Source organism: Magnolia sinica, chromosome 18 (genome assembly GCF_029962835.1).
Source record: "Magnolia sinica isolate HGM2019 chromosome 18, MsV1, whole genome shotgun sequence".
In the NCBI taxonomy this organism is placed as follows: domain Eukaryota; kingdom Viridiplantae; phylum Streptophyta; class Magnoliopsida; order Magnoliales; family Magnoliaceae; genus Magnolia; species Magnolia sinica.
In genome coordinates, this window is record NC_080590.1 from 1,951,057 (window position 1) to 1,968,462 (window position 17,406).

Genomic DNA, 17,406 nt, shown 5'->3' on the forward strand with positions numbered 1-17,406 from the left:
TGCAAGGTTTATAGTATCAAGAGAAATTGGTATGTAACCATGGATAGCCAAACTGACTCTTTCAATCCCAACTTGGCATATCAAACATCAAACAGGTGGGTAAGGTGGCTATTGCCGTGAAGATGACCATACACAGAGATCAGGCCGGTCCACTTAAATAAGGAAGGCTGCACGTTGGCATGTCGAATAGTGGAAGTGGTCCGTGAGAAATCTTTGAACCATTCATTCCTTTCGTACCATTATTGTATATATAGTTCAGAAGGAAATAAGGAGAGCCAAACCATGATTGCTACAACTGAGCAGAAATAACGAGAGATTCAGTTGCAGAATTGCCTTCATGAATGCAGTAGACAATTTTCCAGCCCTCAAAACTTGTGAGGATGTCCCTGCAACTTATTTTCCGGCTCTCAAAACTAGTGAGAGTGTCTTTGCAACTTTTGAAGTGGACAATCCACAAGCATGGCAAAATCACCTTCTCATCTTTTTTTCTTTAAAAAATAAAAAATAAAAAATATTAACGACTGAGAGGGAATCACCTTCAATATCTAGATATCTCATCTGAATATTCTTGATAACCATAAAATATGAGATAAAATATAAAAATCCGCCTTAAGTAGAGAACCATATGTGCAAATCACACTATGCAACCAAGAATCCACCATTTCTTGCCTACTTTAGGAGTCGGGTGATTTCCAATAGAGGAGCCCATCAAAATTCAAATTTACCCAACTAGGACAAAGAACCATTTCACAAGGTTCCATAAATTCTCCTTATGGATAATTTCACAGTAGTTCCAAAGATATAAATTTTCCATTAGTTTTCGGGTGACATTGATTAGCATGTTCCTGAATAGCCACCGGGACGATTGAGCAACAAGAACCTTCTAGTTGATTTCAAAGTTGTTGAAGTTGCGTGCATTCCTAGCTTTCCAAATCTATCTTCTTTCCATAAAAAACTCCGCGGGTCATTTTCCTTGCTTGCAAGTAATCTGTCTTCTTTCCCATTTTAAACTCCACAGGTCATTTTCCTTGCCAGCCTGCCTGATGACCGGGCCGGCTTCATTTTAATACCAAGTGCTCTACGCTGTGGAGCCCACCATTTGCACGGCTTACATGTCTTACAGAAATGACACATTTGGCAAGAAAGAGCATCAGGAGAACCAAGTCCAAGCAGTTGGACTATAAGTTACTGTCCACCTAACAGATAACTTCCAACCTTTCATGGGCATGCGACATCCAACCCGTCCATTAGGTTGTCCTTATAACAAGGATCACCTTGTGTAAAAAATTGGTTGCCCCATCCACTCATTCAGTGGACCACACCATAGAAAACAATGTATAGCCATTGACAAATGACAAAATACAAGTGTGGTCAAGTCGACATAGCCCCAACTTTTGCACAAGGTGATCCTCATGGTGTGGGGCCAACATATTTGGACCGGTTGGATGTTGTATGCTCATTGCATTTTCAAAGCTATCCATTGGGTGGATGGTAAGTTAATTGTCCAACTGGTTGGATGTAAGCATTTCTCCTCAAGGGAAGAATTTGGCAACGTTGGTGAGAAAAACAGAATCGTCATAGATTTTTTTTTTTTTTTATATTGTAGTAATTGCAGGGAGAACTCCATCCAGACTGAAAATGTTCATTTGTAGACAGAACCACACCTCACCAAATAAAATATATTCATTTGAAGGGTTAGGATCTTCCAATCTGTGATATTTTTGGAGGCATCAGTGGCGGGCCTACAGATTAAATTAACGGTTTGGATCACAAAAACATAGACCATATACACATGAAATGTGGAATGATATGGTGCAGATTGCCTCCGGTCAGGGACTGCAGAACTTCGTGAGGCCACCCTGATGTATATGTTATATCCACTCCCTCTATTTGCTTCCCCAGCTCATTTTAGGACATGAGCCTAAACATAAGGTAGACCAAAACTTTAAGCAATCAACATGCATGAAACTGTGGGGATAAAGAGGCATAAGGTTGAAACCTTTTTTGGGCCCAATGATGTTTATATGCCATCCAACTCATTCATAAGGCGATTCCAATATAGACGAAGAGAAAACACAAATATCAGCTGGATCTAAAACTGGTGTGGCCTGCGAAAAGTTTTTAAACCGTGGTGGTATGTATCTCCACTTTTTCACGTGGTGTGGTCCGCATGTTAGGGCCATGTCCTAAAATGATTAGGGAAAACGGATGGACAGAGTGAATATAACACATACATCATGGTGGACCCTGTACAGCTCAGGGCTACAGAGGACCCTTTGTTCTTGTATTTGGTAATGTAGTGCCAATGGGCGGTGCTGACTTGAATTGCAGGAGCATTTTGTCTATGTGGAGCAAGACAGTGGACCCATGTTCCACTCACAAGTTTTTACGGTGGACGGGACCCTCTCCAATGTCCTATGTTATATGTAAAATCGAACTGACCAAACACCTGGAATAAAATGGGAAAGATTGGGGGAAACACTCCAACGTAAAGGGTCGGATATCAGCTCGACCTTAGGTGTCAACTACAACTTCAGCGACCAGTCCAAGTAGTGGCTATGAATATCAAGCTAAAACTTCACTGTCTTGACCAACGACTTTGGAGGTCGGCTTCGTGTGGCGATCCCGAGGGGTGGTCTCAACCATCAGCCTCGAAGACTAGCTTCTACCAAGGACCCTAACCTCAGAGGTCGGCCTCGGCCTCGACCATCAACCATTAGGCTCGGCCTCAGATACCGACCACTACCTCGGAATAAAAGAAATGATCCTCTTTGTATACGGGCGTGATTACATTCCGAGATCTCTGCCATGATTACGCCGAGAAAGGCGTGATATATACAAGAACATATTCAGTCAGTGATATGCATCTATCTAGCAAATTCACCACTACATGCATAAGTGGTCTCAAGTAGTTATAAATAGAGATCCTGAAAAGAAGAAAGGTATGCACAATTACCTTAACTCATCTACACCTATTGCGTGCCTACATTGACTTAGGCATCGGAGGGCCCCTGACTACAACTGGCGCCCTCAGTGTCTCTTTATTTTGCAGGTATGTGGCGGGCTGGCGGGGATGGCAGCATCAACATCCTCCATGGTTTTGTTTATTGTGGCCCACCTTGTTGTATTTTAAAAGTTTTTTTTAAAATTATTATTTTAATAAAGTGTGTTTCAAATTTCTTTTCCCCTTTATCAGCGCCCCTTCTCTTGGATCTGACTAGTTACACCTCCTAAGGATCAACAAGCGAGACCGACCTTAAAACCTGTTGACTTAGTTGGATTTGGATACTAGTCGGGTGGCATATGGATCAAGATCTCAAGGTCGGATTAATATTAGATCATTAGCCGGGTGGTCCTTGACCTGGCCAATTTACAGCTAACAATGACAGTTTCTCCCAATTGTTCACTTGTGTTCGTGAGGGTGGCCCGTACGATGATCCAACTAGCCAGCATGAGAATCACCTATGTTGGCTTTCAGTTTAGTTTGATCATGTGTGACCTGTGTGGGCGTGCTAGAATTGATTGCGTGGCTCAATCCAAACCGAACAATTTGACCCCAAATTCCTAAATAAGCATATATATCAAACATGAGGGTATATGACTGAGACCAAAGAAGATTGATTGCTATTCAACCACTTGTGATATGAATGTAAGATAATCATGCAATTGTCGGAGGGTGGAGTTCTTCCTCTGAAGATGAGTTACACTTTGTTTTCCATGCGAAAGAACTTTTATAAATAGAAACAGTAAAAAAAAAAAAGAAAAAAAAATATTTATGGTCAATTGCAAGTAGTAAAAATAAGTTGCATTTTTAAAAGATGAAGTGGTTGTATTGATACCAAAAACTATTTAGTGCAAAAGCATAAACTTGGATTGCAGGTAAAGATTATTGCTAATAGATTATAACTAAGGATTGCCACTACTCTTAAGATAGAGTTAAGATATGATAAGAAAAGATAATTAGATTTGTTTATTAAATTAGTATAAGATGTTGTACTTTGTTAAACTTCTTGTTATTTATAGATTTTTATTGTATCTTCTCTTTAGGCATTATTCTTCTTTATTTCAATGGTTATATGTTTTTCATATCATTTTCTTTTTGTGTCCTTTTAACCATTCTTTTTCACTTGATTGCTTTCAACGGAGTTCGTTGTTGAGTTAACTCACTCCGGTCTCCATTCTGTATGCTAGTTCAAGCTCATATACAAGTGTATTGTTAGGACTAGATCATAAACGTTGTATGCTGGAGGCCAATTGTTCAAAATTCCTATTACACTTGTAATGCGATCCTAGGAAGGCAAATTTGATTTTAAGTCAGGTGACTCGATTACACCTCGACTCGATCACATATCTGCCATTTTTTTTCTTTATCATTATTTTTTGATTATTTTACTTAGTTATGGGTGGGCCCCTCACTACGTTCAAAAGCACAATATGATTCTCCGAATCGAGTGTGCTTTTGTTTGGGTTAGAAGTAGCTTTTAGTACAGCGGCTGTAGAGAAGTTAGGAATATTGGGGTTGTTGGGGGGCAAGTACAAGTGACGTAAAAGCCATGTGTGGATTCGTTAGGTGGGAACAGTTGTTGGGTGTACGTTCGATGATAAATGCGCACTCGACACACACGTGGAAAAGAGTCGCACGTGTTACGTTCGTCCCTCTCATCAGGTGATTCCCACAGCTGATCAGATCATCGTACGGGCCACCCTCGTAGAAAAACAGTTGAACAATTGGGAGAAATTGACGGTGTCGGCTGTAAAAGGTCTTGATCCAGATGTCACCCGTCGGGTCCAGACCCGTATCCTAATCCAACTAGGTCAACTGGTTTTAAGGTCGGTCCAGCTTGTTGATGCACGAGAGGTGTAAGTAGAGTCAGATCCAGGCGAACGAAAGCCGACACGGATCGGATCCAATCACACTCTCAAAACTCACTGGAGCTGACCTGGGCCCGAACGGACCGTAACCGGTCTAAGTTGATGAACCCGATTAGACCCATTTTTTAAAAACGGATCGGAAAAAAGTGAGAGGGAAACCCGACCCCAACACACCAGAGTTGCACGCCTACATTCAGATCCATGGATTTTATAGGAGTAGTGGGCCATTAGGTAGCTCTGCTTGAAAGGACGAATTCGGGTTGGGCCCCACCCATGGACAGTGGATTAACCAAGCAAGGATCCACCTGTACGGACCGGACATCGTGGCTATAAACCGTTATTACTGTTTGTATGATATGGGCCCACTTGATGATTGGACTATGCCAGTGTGTCCAATGATCCCATCTAAGAGGGTTCGAATTTAAACCGTTCGCTCAGATGCAGTTTGGTGGTACTGGGCCCCACCATGCTGTTGGTGTTTTATGTAGTCATACATTTTTGCCAACTAATTTTAGGCATGAGCCAAAAAAATGAGGTAATCTGAAACTTAAGTGGAACATGCAACTACTGGGGATTGAATGCTTACATCTTGGGGTGGAGCACCAAGGTGTTGTATCAAGCTAATATTTGTGTTTTCCCTTCATCCAGATTTGTGCGGACGCTAAGAAGACTTCAATGGTGGACATAATTCTCCCCTGTAGTGTGGTCCACTTGAGCTTTGGATCTATCTCATTTTTTGGCTCATGCCCTAAAATCAGCTGGCAAAATGGAAAGGAAGGCATGGGTAAAACACATACATCCTGGTAGGGCTCACCGAGCTTTGACATCAGCTAGCTGGCTGGTGTTGGGGTCACCAGCCAAACCGCATCCCATTCACTCTTGCTATACAATTAAGGCCCACCTGATGATTTGACCGAGCCAATGGGCTGGCTTAGCCTGGATGCAAGATCTAAATTTCAATATTGGGCCCTTCACGGGCCAAGTTTAGAGGCCCATCAGGCCCATTTCCACCCTAGAAATTAACAAGGTGAGTGTGGGAAATGTAATGAGCATTTTGAATCGACAAGCTAAACACCAAGATCACTGTTTCTACACATAAGATGAAAAATCTCTACTTGATTTCTTCCAGTGTTCGGGTTTCATTGGTCCACATTGTTTTTGATTACTCGAGTTAACAAAATATGATACATCTCTCTCTCACAAACAGATTAGGTGCTACAAAATATGACTTTTAAAAGAGTAGTTGTCTTATATTTTAGCTTGTTTGTTTAGAAAAAATAAAATTCTTTATGCTAAATATCTACATATATAATTAATAAAATCATAGGTTTTATATATATATATATATATATATATATATATATATATATATATATATATAAAGATGTGTGTTGAAAATATAATAGAATAATGTATTAACGAAAATATCAGCATGTATAAACCCGACTAACCTGACCAAGCCTGCTTGGGTTGAGAATTCCTAACCTGAGGGTTGGGTTGGGTTGGGGTTGAGATATAGGAACCTTGGGTTGGGCACGAACCCAACCCAACCCAACCCGCCCAACTTTCAGCCCTACAAAAGATGGAGCCCAGTCCGTCTGGGACCCCAAACCATCCTTAACACTAGAGTAGGTTCATATTCAGTTTTGTCATTCCCCTTAAAACAATCTATATAGGAAAGGCTTCCTCCATCCACTCATAATCTAACGAGATGTTTCGAATAATTAAAACATGACCCTAGATTCCATAAATATTGTTAAACTAAAAATGTATGTTGAAGGGAAATAGCTAGCAGTTGGCTTTTCTTTCTGTCTGTATAATCAGGGCCCACTTGATGATTGGACTGTGACAGCATGTCACATGATTTCATTTAAGAATTTTCTGAGCATCCTCCGTCCACAATGAGTTCCATCATATGAAGGGTTCTGAGACATCCTCATCCATTTGAGCATTGGATCTACTTTATTTTTGGTCTCATACCTTAAAATGACCTAAGAAAAGGGATGGGCAGTGTGGATAAACATATACAATGGAGACCCACCTGATGATTGAAGAGCCAATGGGATGGCTTTAGCCTGGTCACGAGGCCAATGGGATGGCATTTTGAATCAAAAAGCAAAACATCAAGAAAATTGTTTCTGCACAGAAGACGAAAAATCTCTACTTTTCTTCTAGAGTCTCTAATTTCATAAACACGCTCATATATGTCTCAAGAGAAGCTTATTTAAACTCAAATTAAAATACTTCTAATTCAAATAACGGCTATAAGAAATGTGAGGCTTCACTTTGGGGACCTTCTTCCTCTTCAAACTCAAAACTCAAATTAAAATACTTCTAATTCAAAAAAGGCTGTAAGAACTGTTAGGTTTCATGACTCTGGGGATTGCATCTGCTTTCTTCCTCGCCGCCTCGAGTTCCTTCCCCAACGTATTAATCTACAAGCAAAAAAGTAGAGATCAGTATCATAACAAGTGATCATGAACACCCATGTCGCATTTGGATGCACAGGTGAATTGAATTGCAAATGTCAATTTGGTAATTATAATCACTTACAAAACAAGAGTTGCAATTCAATTACGTGGTGCATCCAAACATGCCATACACTGGATCCACCGCAAAGCTTTGTAGGTCAAATTTAATTTACAATGCCATGTGTGGGGCACACCGCTGTGATATGTGATCCCAAATATCAGGCCAATCCAAAACTCAAGTAGGCCACACCACAGGAAACAGTGGGGATGGGGAAACCTGCCATTAAAAAACCTTCCATGTTGTCCATTCAGAAGATGAGCCACAACATAGATCATAAGATCAGGCCTCTCCTGTAAAAATGTCATTAGAAAATCACGAAATACAAGAATAGAAATAGACGAATACCTGGTTCTGGTAATCCTCCATGTCGGCCTTAAGACGAGCCACCTCGGCTTGATGGTCGTCCTTCTCACGTTTCATTTCTAAATCAAGCTGTAACAGCCTACCTTTCAAGACATCAGCTTCAACCCTCCAACAGTCATCGTGCTGTGGCAGAAAATATGGCGAGGCTGAGAGCGGTGGTGGTACATAATACGGGAGGCCATACATTTCGTTCAAAAGCTCCTTGCAGCTCTGACTCTGCTGCGGTTGGTAAGGTTTTGAAAACTGAGATTGCAGTGCTGAATTGGGATATGATGGTAGATGAATTTGAGCATGGAACTGATCGTGTGGTTTTGATATTTTGTGCTTGGTGCTTTTACTAGAGCTGCTTGGAAGATTTTCTGTTGTTGGAATTGGGTGTAGTTGGAAGGGAGAGTGCTGATCATTCCCGCAACTAGCATCAAGATATTCCTGAAAATCTGCTGTTGGGGAAGATGGGCGTGGGCCTAAGGGAGCACTTCCAAATACTGTCGTAGTAAAATCGTCGTCGGCTGCTGTTAAATACAGCTTAGGTTCTCCTATGATGTCGTGATTGTTGGCCACAATCTCAATGGTGCTCAAGATAATCGTCCTGATCAGAGCAAATGGATAAAGAACCCAATTAGTTTAAAAATCAAGGGTGAAAAATTCGTATATTTTTTCGTAAATGTGATAGGAGAAATTGAAATAATCAATCACACATGCCCCATTGTGTTAGATGGCCTCATCCAAGAATCAGTCACCTGAAATGCCAATAATCAAAATCTCAGTGTAGTGAGTTGAAGGACCTGATTCTTGAACCAGATCATCTATGGACTGGGACCCCACCTGATGCATGGTTTCGATGCCTGCACGGAAAGAGATTTCTAACAATCTTCAATTCAACCTTGATATTTCTAAAAACCAATTTTCAGCATATCCTCATATTCAAAAAATGTACAGAATCTCTTAAACTTACTTCTGTTTGGCAATTGAAGTGAAGTTGTAACTGACCAAACGAAAGATCGTTCCGTTCTGCAACTTCGCGGGCTTTATGAAAATTAAAGAATGTGGATGGATAAATGCGAGCCGCATATGAGATCCATCTGAAATGAACATTCGGCAGTTCTTGGTAATCGAATCGAACGGGTCTATGACCTGAAGAATAGGCTTTTCGGGTCTGTTTTCATTCTCAAGCAAAGGCACAACTCCACTACTCAGACAAATGAGTCCGGTGGTCACATCATTGGCTGATGGCCCACCAACCTTCACAGTTTGATCAGAGCGCGTCGGCAACACATGAGCACTTCCACTTCCATTGAGATCAATGGACTCATTTACTGCATTATCAACATGACGTGCATCTGCATCCTTCAAAACTTGTAAATGATCACGTGACTGAGGATATCTGCGAATTACAGTTTGTCGTGGATAAAAACCGTCAAACGAGTAACTTAAAGATCGCAGATTTCCTGAGGCTGTTGCTTGCGCATTTGCAGGAGGTGATTGTCCGGGAATTCTTTCATGTTCTACGACAGTGACGGTTCCAAAATTGGCGTTGTTGTCTCGAGCCACAACAGGAATAATATCACTCCTCTCTGCTATTATTTCGAGGTCGATCACAGCAATTAGCCTGATTGCAGTGAATGAGATGAGAAGTTAGCAAACCAAAGAAAGAAAGAAAAAAAAAAAAAACGACATTGCATGATGCTCCACTGAAAGAAATATCTTGCTTTATCTGTGCAAGATAAAGGGTGGGCCATATGGGAGATGGCCCAAGCTCGCCCAAAATGTTTGGGCTGTTATATCCTGGCCCAGATCTATCTTATAAGCCTGAGAAGGCATGTCGAAACCGAGCCCAAATACCTGCCTGTGCAAAAGCCCACGGAAAAGGTGGCCGGGTGCGGACTGTCTGTGTTGAAAGCACAGGAAATTCCAGTGCTTTCTCTAACGGATAGATTGTGTGCTACAACATAGTGTAACTTCTCCGAACCCATCATGATTTTTGTGTTAGATCTACACCGTTCATCAAAAATTTCAGATAATTTTAGAACATGAGCCTAAAAAAGATATACATTTAAAGCTCAAGCAGACCACACCATAGAATTGAACAAACTACCGACTTCATGGGCCTGTGAGAATGAGAATTATTTCCCATCTAACCTGTTCATAAGGTTACCCACACCTGGGTGAAGTTAAAACACAAATATCAGCTTGATAGATCCTTCTGCAGTCTCAAAAAGTTTTCAACGGTGGTATCAACTTCTATTGTTGACTGTGGTGTGGTCCACTTGAGCTTTGGAGAGAAGAAAACCCAAAGTGTTGATATATGTAACTTTCGTGGGCCCATCATGATGTGTATTAAACACAAACCGTCCATCCATTTTTCCATATAAAAAGCAATAAAAATCCAAGGGACAAGTGGGCCACACTAAGTAGCTGTGAGAATTGAACTCCCACCATTGAAAACTTTTTAGGATCACAAAAGGCTACGGTTATTCTGATATTTGTGTTTTCCTTTGGTCTAAGTATATAGGACTTCTACGAAGAGGTTGGATGGCAAACAAATCTCAAAACTCTGAGAAGGTTTTAATATTGGTCAATTAATTCGCATGTGACAACTGGACTCGTCCAATTGGTTCAGACCAAACTTGACCTGAACCAAATGGGTGAGTCATCCAAACTGAGTAGGCTTCGACCAATATGAACTCAAATTGAGTCGAGTATGATTTACCCAGTAACTCGACTTGAAACTTGCTCCGGTCAAACTCGACTCGATATAAAACTAATGCAACTCGGATTCAGGTATATATATAATAAAAAACCATAATTTCCAAATATCTGTAACTATATGCCACCCAACCTCAACCCTGGCCCAATTCCAAACTCTCTCTCCCTCCTCCATCCTCATCCTCCTCTTCGAAGCTCGGTGGCCACCCACCACCATCACAACCCTCCTTTCTCTCTCTCTCTCCTCTCCAGTCCCTCCCTCTCTTCTTCCAAATCCGGCATCCACCCACCACCATCACCACAGTCCTCCTCTCTCCCCACACCCTTCCTCCCTCATCTCTTGATCCGAATCGGTGCCAACTTAAAACTAATCGGTACTTTTAATCGGATCAGACTCAATCCGGATTAGTCCCTGATAGATCCATACTTAGATCAATTTAGGCGTGCTGGACTTGGTACCGATTCAAGTCGAGTTTGATTGTCTAACATGCAATAAATTTGTGAGAGAGAAAATCGACCTATTTTATGAGCTGACGTCATTGGCTATGATGACCAATAAGAACCCACGGCAATGAATTTTCATGTGCATTCAACGCACAGGCGCTAGATTACTTGTTAGTTTTGTACCACAAGAAAAATGGTAATGACTCTTCATCTGCACACATGGCATAGCTGTGACAATGAAAACCGTCCAAATTTCTGAGAAGATAATATATTACCTTTGAATTTGGACCGTTCATTCTCTTATAGTTAATAATATATTTTGCAGCCATCAATTGGATGATTAAAATAAAGCGATATTTTCAGATCAAGCCGATATTTGTGTTTCCCTTTCATAAGGGGTTGGATATCAAATAAACACTGTTGTCACTAGGAGTCTTTCAACAGTGGGTGTTACTATCACCGCTATTTCCTGTGGTGTGTTTCAGTTGATTTTCAGATCTACTTCATTATTTTACTCATGCACTAAATTAAACTGGGCAAAACGGATATCATATAAAACACATGCATGATAGTGGGCCCACAACACCCAACACCACGTACCTAGGTGGTGTTGGGGTCATCATCCAATCCGCTCCATGGGTTTATATGAGTTAAACATGGGAAACGGATTGGCTACTCTGGTGGTCGGTGCTCTGTGGGCCCTACCATGATGTATGCGTTTCATCCATGCCGTCCATCTATTTTTCCATATCATTTTATGCTATGAGACCAAAAATGAGGTATATCCTAATCTCAAGTGGACCACATTACATGAAACAGTGCTGAATGAGCATCGACCATTAAAAACCTATTGGAGACCATAAAAGTTTTGGATCAAGCTGATTTTTGTTTTTTCTCTTCATCTGGGCTGTATGACCTAATCAACCGATTGGATGTCGAATAAACAGCACAGTGGGCCTTAGGAGGATTTTAATTGTGGATATCCAATAACTATTGTTTTTCTGTGGTGTGGTCCACCTGAGATTTATCTCTCTCATTTTTAGGATAAAGCCTTAAAATGATAATGATACGTAAAAATGGATGAAACAAATACATCATGGTGGGGCCCACAGAGCACCGACCACCAGCCACCGGGCTGGTGGCAGGCGAAGTGGCCAATCCGCCGCGTATCAAAGCTTCATGCGTATATGACATCTCAGGTAACAAAAAACGAGCAGAGCAAGAAAAAGGTTGGAGAACTGACTCGCGCTTCTGAATGGTAGTGCAGACGAACTCGGTCAATCGAATGATGGAACCTCTGCAGAGTCGACACGAGCGAACGATTGCATTCATCTGAGTCGGAATCGTCGCCTCCTGAAGCTGCGATCCATCGGAGAGCGTCAATCGATATCGTACGGTGTTGGATCGACCGTAGCTGATACTCCTCACGTGATACACCTGAAGAACGGGCTTTATATCCCCGTCTTCGTAATTACGAGCTCCGTCCATTATCATAGCGACAGCGCCTTTTGTTAGATTCACCACCATTTTAGCTCCTCTTCTTTTACAAAGTGAAGTTTGCCACAGGGAAAATAAAAATAGGGTAGAGATATAAAATAAAGGAGAGGAAAAGATATATACATGAAAGGGGAGGGAGAGAGATGGAGTTGGCCGGGGATTTATGCAAATCTCGTTAAATTAGGAGAACCTTTTATCATCTACAACCTCAGCGCGTAAAATCTGCAAGTTCTGTGGGGTCCACCATGCTGTTAGTTTGATATCAGCTCCGTCCATCTGGTCTGATCCTCAATTATGTATCGTGGGGAGAAATATCAACCAGAGTCCGCACCTCGTGTGGGCCACCACCCCAGGAATGATGGGATGAGATGTCAACCATAGGTTTGTGTCTCGGGCTAATGGCGTGTATCTTTCATCGAACCCGTCAATCAGGTATAAATCAACAGGATGAAGTAAAGATAGAAAATCCGGTCTGATATAATACTCAGTGGGCCACATCACATGAAATTAGAGGTTTGTAATAGAAATTTTACATTGTTCCTATTGGTGTGATGTATCTTAGTTTTCCACGTAGCTGATATTTTTCATTTATAGTTTAAATTAAGTGAATGATCTGATGAACGGAGTGGATTTACAAATAAAGTATAATGGCCCTAGCGTGGGTGTTGCAGATGATTTCGGTCCAAATCCATTTGTTTGTGGGATTTGAGTTTGGCGAGGATTCCTGCGGAGAAATTTCACATCCTCTGGTTATATGATCAGTTACGATACATGCTAAGGATATGTAGAATATCCTATCCGTATAAAAGGTCTTCTGCACCATGATGATCGTAGTGATGTGAAATTCATGATCATCCACTAATACTACGACTTTGTGTACTGGTCTGGCCCACCTAATCGGGGGATAGGTTGATTTTCATGATTGAATACTTACTATACTATAAATGTTGTGGTTCCATTTCAAATTTTGGTATCAGACTATTTGATTTACTAAAGTTTTTGATGTTTTCCGAATTCTAACAATTGTTATAACTGTTTTAGTATTACTGGCCTTATAGGACCCTCCTAAACATGCCATCTATCATCGACTCTACTGCATTCCACTTGACTGGTTGATTGACTTTGTGAATGACTCTCTGCTTCTTAGTTTACTTTTAAATTCCTTTCAATTGTTCTTTGTCTTGTCATCCTGTAAGCATTTGAAACATCCTTGAATATCTTTAGCATGTCATATATTTCTCTTGCTATAAGTGTCATTTTTAATTGTGTTTCTCAAAAACAGTCAAGAATAGAATACAACATTGCCCCCACATCATTTCGCCTTTCAAAAAAAGTAACTACAATGTTAATTTATTGTTTAGCACAATAAATATGATTGCTCGGCCATGTAAAAAACATAAATTTCGACCATCTTGATTGAACTTAACTATCTTAATCGTAAAACATTAAAGTCGGCCAAGAGTGGGCCATGTTGGTTAAAAACGGAAAATTCGACCTTCTTGGTCAAACAAAGGTAAATTCAACCATTTTGGTCAACCCATCTGGAATAGAGCTTATGGTTTACCGAGGTGTTAATACGAGAACTTGGTTTGTTACTTCGTAAACTATTTGAATAATTTAGTCACGATTCAAATAGCATGATTTGGCCATTGAAGGTGATTCAAGGCCTATTTGATTTTGTGATACATGATATAGTGGATCCCCCCATCATAATTTTCTTCTTTATGAATAAAATTCTTAACATTCTGCTCTAGTTGTTGAACTTAATGGGTTGCAAAGCATTCCGCCCATCTTAGATCGGAACAGGAAGGGTATTCCGTTGTATGGGTGGTATTAATGGTAGTTGAACCATGTTATCAATAGAACTTCATTCAACATTATACTATGTCATTGTAAGTGTTCTTTCGGTGATAATGTTTGGATAGCCATCCATCTATTTACAATCTCAATTTGAACACAAATTGCTCGGCTTGGGCCTGTACAAACTCTGCCTAAGCTCTCTCATATTTCTAAACGTGTTGAATACTCCTTTGCACATTCCGAAGTCCAACTGTTATCTCTTCAAAAGATGCGGTCCAAGACGTCATTGCCCTCTCCTGGTTAACGGGACTGAGTGTTGGACTATTGTTTAGATTCAATGATTCGAGGACCGCTTGAACCAACACATCCTTCGTTGGAGGTGGTGTGGCTGGTGTCAAGGATTCAATCCTAGCAATTCGATTGTTTCTTTTATTCATATTTTCGATTAATCAAATTATAATGTCATACCATTAAGTAAATCAAAGCGAGGATATGACCATGCATGTCAAACTCATGTCTGGGTTAAATTTCAAATTTGATCATGGGGAGTTCCTGCGTTGTGCCATAAACTTAAGTGATGTTTGTGAGAAATCCACCCTGCACATTCATTCTGTGAGCTTATTTTACGACCTGAGATAAAATAAATAAATAAATAAATAAAATGAGCAGAATCTTAAACTCAAGTGATCTGCTAAAAGGAAAAGCAGGCAATGAAATCGGATTGCGTACTGAGTTACTCAGTACTAGTAAACTCAGTTGGGCCCACCTTATATGTATGTGGTCTATCCTCGACGTCCATCCGTTCTTCCATCTAATTCAAGTGGTTGAGCCGAAAATTGAAGCATATCCAAATATCAAGTGGATCATACGACTTGAAACAGTGTGGATAATGATTTCCACCGTTGAAATCTTTCTCGGCTCCACAGTGATGTTTATTTGTCATCTAAACCATTCATAAGATCATACAGCCATGATGAAAGGAAAATAAAAATATAAGCTTGATCCAAAACTTCTGTGGCCCCCAAGAAATTTTCAATGATAGATGTTCAATTCATCTGTTTCCTGTGGTGTGGTCCATTTGAACATTGGATATGCTTCATCTTTGGGCTAAAGTACTAAAATTATCTGGTAAAATGGATGGACGGAGCGGATAAAATACTTAAATCATGGTGGACCTCATGGAGTTTACTCAGTATGCTAAACGCAGTGAGTAACTCACTACCTAATACGCTTCCATTGAAATTCATACAGTTGAAACCTCTCTGGATCAGACAATGATGTTTACATGCTATCCATATCTTTAGTGACGTCATTCCTACTGGATCCGGCTTATTTTTTAGCCTATGTCCTAAAATGAGCTCACAGAATCGATGGACGGAGTGTATTTCTCACAAACTTCACGGTGGGCCCCACTTATGTTCCCATCGCAGTAAGTTGCTGTGAAAGGCTTTCGCAGGAAATCCGCGTCCCCTCAAACTGTAGCGCGCGGATCTCGTGCGAGTAAAATTAGGCGAGTTGCGGTGGACGCGGTGAGCCCCAGCATGGTGTGTGTTTTCTATCCACGCAGTCCATCCAATTTTTTTTTTCAGCAACAAAATTGAGGTCGATCATATCTCAGGTGGACCACACCACAGGAAATAGTGATGATTGAACGCCCACCATTAAAAGCTTCTTGGGACAGCAAAAGTTTTGGATCAAGCTATATATATATATATATATTTCCCTTTATCTACTTATGTGTGACCTAATCAACAGGTTGGATTTCTAATAAGTGGGCCCTAGAAGTTTTTAATGGGGGCAATCAATCACCACTGTTTTCGTACGGTGTAGTCCATTTGAGATTTGGATCTGGCATATTTTAGATCACATGTCCTAACCAGATCTGAAAAATTGGATGGACGGGTTGGATTTCTCATAAACATTATAAACAATATGGTGGGGTCTACCAGCGGCTAAAATTCCTTCTAAAGACTTTGACAGGCAACTCACAAAGATGGCGGTAGCCTTCACCTAGCCTACTGCATGGAGTTCCTTTGAAAGGCTTTAACAGACAATCCGCGTCCTACTTTGAAAGGAAAACGGACTGCGTGGTGTGCCCACACCACCGACCTTTGTGTTTACGTCACCAAGTTCTGTGAGCCTCACCGTAATCTGTGTTATATCAAAACCCTTCATTCAATTGGCCAGAGCCCAACAAAGGCGTAGATCCAAAGCTCGAGTGGACCCACCACAAAAAGCAGTGGGGACAACGGTTGATATCTTTTTAGGCTCACCAGTATGTTTATTTGCCATCCAACCTAACCTCCACGCAAAATACAAATATCAGCTTGATACAGAACTTTTGTGGCCCTTTGGAAGTTTTCAATGGTAGACATTCAATCCCCATTGCTTTCTATGGTGTGGTCATTTTTGGTCAAATGTCTAAAATGATCTAGCCAAATGAATGGACGGTTCAAATATAGCATATAAATTATGGTGGGATCCACATAACTTTGTGATGTCAAGGAGCTGGTGGTGTTTGGCACACCATGTAATTGTTTTATGCACGATGCAAGGACCTGCGCTAAAAATTGAATTCGAATCCTTTTGTTTTAATTTTTGAATGTTTTGATCTTTTAACAACATACTCCTTTTATTTGAATATGATAGCGCTTTAATTGTCTGCATATTCATTAGCAGTTTCATGGTACCAGAAAACAGTTATGTTATGGTCATAACAATAACGGCCATTATATAATGGTAGCAACTCTTATACAGTACAGGCTATAACACTTATTTAAAAAATATATAAATAACAGGCCTGTAACGATCATTACCAGCCTAATGGCGGGGATGCAACTGCTGTTACAAGGTAGAATGCTGCCATGGCCTCTATTACCATTATGGAATACTTGAATATCATGCATCTTATCATATCAACTGTTTGAATCCCAAGGGTTATTTCCAACAATCCAGTCTTCTAAGTGTATGGAACACAGTTATTTTTTGACAGGGTGGTGTCCACATTAACTATCTTGGCCGTCCATTGGATCCAGTGCACTAAACCATTTAGTTGTCTGCATCGAATGTATGTAGAAGATTGGCTCAGTCATGGAAGCTTACAACCATATGATTGTTGGGTTTTGAGAACTATCTGATTTTTATTTGTATTTTTCATTTGCAATGAGCCCTACTTGGACCATCCTAAAATGT

General features: G+C 40.6%; 1 protein-coding gene across 5 annotated transcripts; it reads right to left on the bottom strand.

Moving 5' to 3' along the window:
* Nucleotides 1-6,947: 6,947 nt before the first annotated feature.
* Nucleotides 6,948-9,454, bottom strand: LOC131232987 (uncharacterized). 5 transcript variants are annotated; one of them, XR_009165018.1, is made up of 3 exons: nucleotides 8,723-9,454; nucleotides 8,553-8,612; nucleotides 6,948-8,356 (listed from the first exon to the last, which is right to left on the bottom strand). XR_009165018.1 is itself a non-coding variant. In XM_058229531.1 (2 exons), the coding sequence occupies exons 1-2, from the start codon at nucleotides 8,860-8,862 to the stop codon at nucleotides 7,717-7,719; spliced, it is 780 nt and encodes a 259-aa protein (XP_058085514.1). In that variant the 5' UTR covers nucleotides 8,863-9,443; the 3' UTR covers nucleotides 6,948-7,716. The 5 variants fall into 5 exon arrangements, 1 of the variants encoding a protein (XP_058085514.1); XR_009165017.1 differs by having other exon boundaries at nucleotides 6,948-8,612; XR_009165015.1 differs by having other exon boundaries at nucleotides 8,553-9,454.
* Nucleotides 9,455-17,406: the final 7,952 nt, after the last annotated feature.